This window comes from Tupaia chinensis, unplaced genomic scaffold (assembly GCF_000334495.1).
Source record: "Tupaia chinensis unplaced genomic scaffold, TupChi_1.0 Scaffold138988_1, whole genome shotgun sequence".
Lineage (NCBI taxonomy): Eukaryota > Metazoa > Chordata > Mammalia > Scandentia > Tupaiidae > Tupaia > Tupaia belangeri.
This window is the reverse complement of record NW_006198878.1, coordinates 463,428-468,899: the sequence shown is the minus strand read 5'-3', so window position 1 is coordinate 468,899 and position 5,472 is coordinate 463,428. Positions and strand designations below refer to the sequence as shown.

General features: G+C 37.3%; 1 protein-coding gene across 1 annotated transcript in view; it reads left to right on the top strand.

Annotated features, from left to right (window-relative positions):
* The window catches only part of ZNF674 (zinc finger protein 674), a 15,927-nt gene extending 12,380 nt beyond the window's left edge, over positions 1 to 3,547 (top strand). Inside the window, 9 exon segments of the mRNA XM_014592959.1 lie at positions 1,880 to 1,886; positions 2,043 to 2,477; positions 2,480 to 2,837; positions 2,839 to 3,041; positions 3,044 to 3,232; positions 3,235 to 3,273; positions 3,276 to 3,329; positions 3,332 to 3,444; positions 3,446 to 3,547. Coding sequence (XP_014448445.1) covers positions 1,880 to 1,886; positions 2,043 to 2,477; positions 2,480 to 2,837; positions 2,839 to 3,041; positions 3,044 to 3,232; positions 3,235 to 3,273; positions 3,276 to 3,329; positions 3,332 to 3,444; positions 3,446 to 3,547 — 1,500 coding nt within the window.
* Positions 3,548 to 5,472: the final 1,925 nt, after the last annotated feature.

Genomic DNA, 5,472 nt, shown 5'->3' with positions numbered 1-5,472 from the left:
TTCCCTATACCAATGTCTCCCAGAGTTTCCCTAGTGTTTTCCAGGAGCAAGTTTATAGTTTGAAGTCTTAGATTTAGATCCTTGATCCATCTTGGCTTGATTTTTGTCAACAGTGAGAGTTAGGGGTTCGGATTCATCTTTCTGCAAGAGGAAATTCAGTTTTTCCAGCACCATTTGCTGAAGAGGTTTTCTTTCTCCCACTGGATTGACTGGTACCCCTTTGTCAAAAATCAATTGACTGTATGTTTGGGAATTTATTTCTGGGGACTCTATTCTGTTCCATTGGTCCACCTGTCTGTTTCTGTGCCAGTACCATGCTGTTTTGATTACCACAGCTTTGAAGTATAGTTTTGGGTCAGGGAGTGAGATGCCACCCACTCCACTCCTCTTGTGTAGAATTGCTTTGGCAATATGGGGTCTTTTATGATTCCAGATGAATTTTTTGATTGTCTTTTCTAGATCTGTGAAGAATGTGTCCAGTACTTTGATTGGCATTGCATTAAATATGTAAATTAATTTGGGTAGAATTGTAATTTTGGTTATATCAATTCTTCCAATCCATGAACATGGGATGTTCTTCCACTTTTTGGTGTCATTTTCAATTTCTTTTTTTAGCTTCTCATAGTTTTCTTTGTGGAGGTCTTTAACTTCTTTGGTGCCTATCTCTCCTTTTAGATCTAGCAGTCTTTCCTTCACATATTTGAGTGCTCCTGACTTGGGTGTGTAGATATTTATAAACATTATGTCTTCTTGATGAGTTAGCCCTTTTACTACTATATACCCTTCATTGTCTCTTACAGTTTTTATCTTAAAACCTACATTGTCTGAAATCAGTATTGCAACTCCATCCTTTTTATTTTTGTTATTTCTGTTTTCATTTCTTTAAATGGATTACCTTTTTCCAGCCCTTTACTTTTAGTCTATGTGTGTCTTTATCCATGATATGCATTTCTTTCTTTTTTCTTATTTTTTTTTTTGAGGATTTTTTTTCTAGAGGGCCTGTGTGCTTGCCAGACAGACAGAGAGACAGAAAGCTAGAAATCAACCCCAAGGGAGGATAGCCACGCCACAATCCCTTCTCCTCCATTCTCCTCTTGGGATCTTGGGCACACATGCACACACACCTGGCGTGAGTTTAAGTCACCGGGTCTGGGACTTGAACTGTGGTCGACTACATGGGAGTCCAGTGACATAGCCATTCCACCAACTGCTGGTCCCCGTATGCATTTTTTAGAGGCTACAGATAGAGGGTTTCTTTTTTTCAAATCTATCATATCACAGTCAGTATGTGGTGATCTAAAACATCATTACACAGTGAATTACTGTATTTTTAAAGCCCATATTGTTTTGTTTTCTACAATTCTAGGAATAGGAGTATCTACAGATGTATTCACTGATTCTCCCAAATTTAATAGTTCATCTCCTTGTAAATTTTTTGATTTTTCATGTGAACTTCTCTTCACTGAAAGTTGGTTTTTTCATAGACATTCTATGATCCCAAAGCTATATCATTTGGAATGTTTGCCACTGCTATGAACCTACAAATAACAGGACCAAATTATGTTAATTTTTTCATTTTATGTGCTCTATAGTAATAATCATTTACACAGAGTTACAGAACTAGACTTTTTTTTTTTTTAAATAATAGCACCTTTCTTGCCAATTTCTTTGGCTAGTAAAGAGTCTTTCTAGTTCCTGCTTAACAAGCATGGAAGTTCCTTGTGCCCTGTGGTCTGGATTTCCTTGTGAGCCTCTAAGTTCAGTTTTAATTCACCTCTTCATTTTTGTCACCTAATAGATTTATTTTCTTGATTTTGAGCCTGTGTGTATATTAAATTATTGTTGATAAACTTGAGCCATTATTTGTTTGTATTTGCAGTCGGAGGGTGTGTGGTAGTAGTGGGGAATATAGAATGTCCATCCACATCACTGCAAGTCATGTTGCCAGTGATTCACCACAGAGCATTTAGGAATCAGTGTTATCCCAGAATGTTAAGGTAGAAATGCTTATAATTTGATGTTTTATCACTTTTATTTCCTAGAAGTCTGCCAACTTGATGTGCAGATAGATAACTGTAAGGAAAGCCAAGACAAACCTCTCCAGAACACTGCATTCATAGGCAAGGAAACATCGAGGGATAAATGTGGTCAAGAATGCAGAACTTGTCAAAAAATTTGTCTGAACACTGATTCCATTTCTGTAAGACACAGATTCCCTCAATCTTCTTCATGGGGGAGGTGTTCAAAACATAATTTAAACTTTCTTAGTCAAAACAGAAGCTGTGAAAGAAAGAAAAATGGTGGCTGTAAGTTATGTTGGAAATTATGCCTTCATTCTAATCATGATAAAGCTCAACCTGCAGAGAAATTCTTTGAACCTAATCAGTATGAAAACATGCTCCACCATAAGGGAATCCTTAATAAAAGTCAGAGAGTTAAAACTGGGGAGAAACTCTATAAATGCTCCGAATGTGGAAAATGTTTATACAGAAAGCAAACCTTGTTGTACATCAAGGACTCACACAGGAGAAAAGCCTTAAGAATGTTGTGAATGGTCAAAAGCCTTCAGGCACAGGAGAAAAGCCTTAAGAATGTTGTGAATTGAAAAAAGCCTTCAGCCAGAAGTCAACCCTCACAGCACAGCAGAGAACTCATACAGAGGAGAAGCCCTGTGAATGCAATGAATGTGGGAAAACGTTTATCCAGAAGTCAACTCTGATTAAACACCAGTGAATTCATATGAGAAAGAAACCATTTGTATGTAGTGAATGTGAAAAAGTGTTTTAGAGCAATTATCACCTCATTAGACATGAAAAAGCACACATTAGGAAAGCATTTAAAATGTGTCAAATGTGCTAAGTTGAGCCTTATATATCAAAGGACCCCGAATGATTAGGAACCTGAGTGGAGTGAACATGGGAAAGCCTTTGATGAGAAGCCTACTCGTACTACAAATCATAGAACTCACACAAAAGAAAAATCTTATTAGTTCAATAAAAGTGGAAAAAGCTTCAGGGGAAAGTCACAACTCTCTGTTCACCAATTCATACAGGAGAAAAATCTTATGAATGCAGCATACATGGGAAGACTTTTAGTGGAAAGTTACACCTCTCAGTTCATCATAGAACTCATACAGGAGATAAACCCTATGAACGCAAAAGATGTGGCAAAGCCTTTGGTGAGAAGTCAACCCTTATTGTACATCAGCAAACTCATACTGGAGAGAAACCCTATAATGCAATGAATGTGGGAAAGCCTTCACTGAGAAGTCACCACAGGAGAGAGACCCTATAAACACAGTAACTGTAGAAAAGTCTTCAGTAGGAAGTCAAACTCATCGAATGTCAGAGGACTCATACAGGAGAGAAAACATACAAATGCAGTGAATGTGGGAAAGCTTTCAGTGTGAAATCAACTCTCATTGTACATCACAGAACTCATACAGGGGGAGAAACCTTATGAGTGTAGGGCCTGTGGAAAAGCCTTTAGTGAGAAGTCAACTCTCATTAATTATCATTTAGGAAATAAAACCTATGACTATACTTGAGAGTGGGCTAATTTCACTAGTAATTGTATCTCATTATACATCAAATAATTCATCCTGTGGAATAATCTTGTAAATATCAAGAATAGCAGGAACTCCATATATTGTTTAGTACTCATTTAACTTAATAATCAGCACAAAAGTATCATTCCAGAATGTGTACTAAATGTGATCATTTTTTCAAATTTCATCATCCATGAATGGAGAATTATATATCTGAAAATTTAAAACTGACAGATGTGCTAAACCCTACAGAAAGAATTTAAATGGCATTGTCTGTCAGAGTATTTATGCTAAGAAAAAATTAAGAATTTAAGTAGCTTAGTAAGCCATTTTAGAAATTATGAGAAAAACTATGTTTCATATTCTGTACAAAATATTTTGTGGGAAGGGTGGCAAATAAGTACTCAGTTATAAAGTTATGTTCATGGCAGTGTAGAGTGTGATTTTTTATTAAGAATTATTTTATTTAACTTTTATTATTATTATTATTATCATGATTAATTTGACCAGGGAGAGAGAGGGAATGTGAGAAAGCAAGTCATCAGGTCTGGGACTTGAACCATGGTTGGCCATGTGAGAGTCCAGTGCCTTTAACCACCACACCACCTGTTGGCCCAGGAATGTGATTTTTTCAAAGAACAGTTTAAAGCATAAAATAACCTAGGTGGAGCAAACTTCCAGGTTATTTCTTTTTTATTTACATTTAATCACCGTACATCTTTACAGTGTACAACATTGTTTTTCCCAGCATGGATACAGTGCATATTAGTCAAGTCAAAAACATTACCATATACATTATCATCAGCAGATAACTTTTCATTTTTGTGACTATTAAATGTGTTTTTCCCCCGATCCACTCTCTCCTACTCCCTATTACCTACTCCCTCTTTCTTTCTTTCTCTTTCTTTTCTTTTTCTTTCTTCTTTCTTTCTTTCTTTCTTTCTTTCTTTCTTTCTCTTTCTCTTTCTTTTCTTTCTTTCTTTTTTTTCTTTTTCTTTCTTTCCCTCTCTCTTTCTCTCTTTCATTTTGAGAGAGATTTTTGCTATAATGCTTGCTGGAGAGACAGGAAGGGAGAAATCACCCCTAGAGGGGATGACCATGCAGCAATCCCTTCTCCTCCATTTTTCTCTTGGGATTTTGGGCATGAATACACATGTGCCTGGCATGAGTTTTAAGCTGCCGGGCCTGAGACTTGAATCGCAGTCAACTATATAAGAGTCCAGAGACATAATCATTATGCAATCTGCTGGTCCCAACCCACCCCCTATTTCTTCAAGCAAAGAGAAAAAAATACTTTCTCAAAAATGGTGAGAGAGGATGAGTCATCAGGATCCCTGACACAAAATTAACTCAACAGGTATCCTTACACGTGTTCATCAACATATTCAGTGTAAAAATGCAAACCCCTTACAGAATAGTGAGCTTCAACACACTTCCCTTAGGAACAGTGCCTACATCTTAACATTCTCTCTCTTTTTTTTTTTTTTTTAAAGAGAGATTTCTGCTGTAGGGCACATTTACTCGCTGGAGAGACAAAATGAGAAATCACTCCCCAGGGGCATCACCGCACCACAATCTCATCTCCTCCATTCTCTCCTCTGGATTATGGGAACACACACACACACAACACTCAGTGTGAGTTTCAAGCTGCCAGGTCCATGACTTGAATCACAATCAACTATGTGGGAGATCAATGCCTTAACCACTGTGCCACCTGCTGGCTTCAATATTCTCTGTCTTTTAAGAAAAAATTATCATGAGCCAGCCCCATGGCCTACTGATTGAGGTAGCCAGATTCCACATGGCTGAACATGCAGTCCAAATCACAGCTCCAGCAGCTTCAAAAACATGCTGGGCAAATGTCCAAAATCTCAGCAGGATGGAGAAATGGATAAAGGATTATGGCATGACTATAGGGGGTGCTT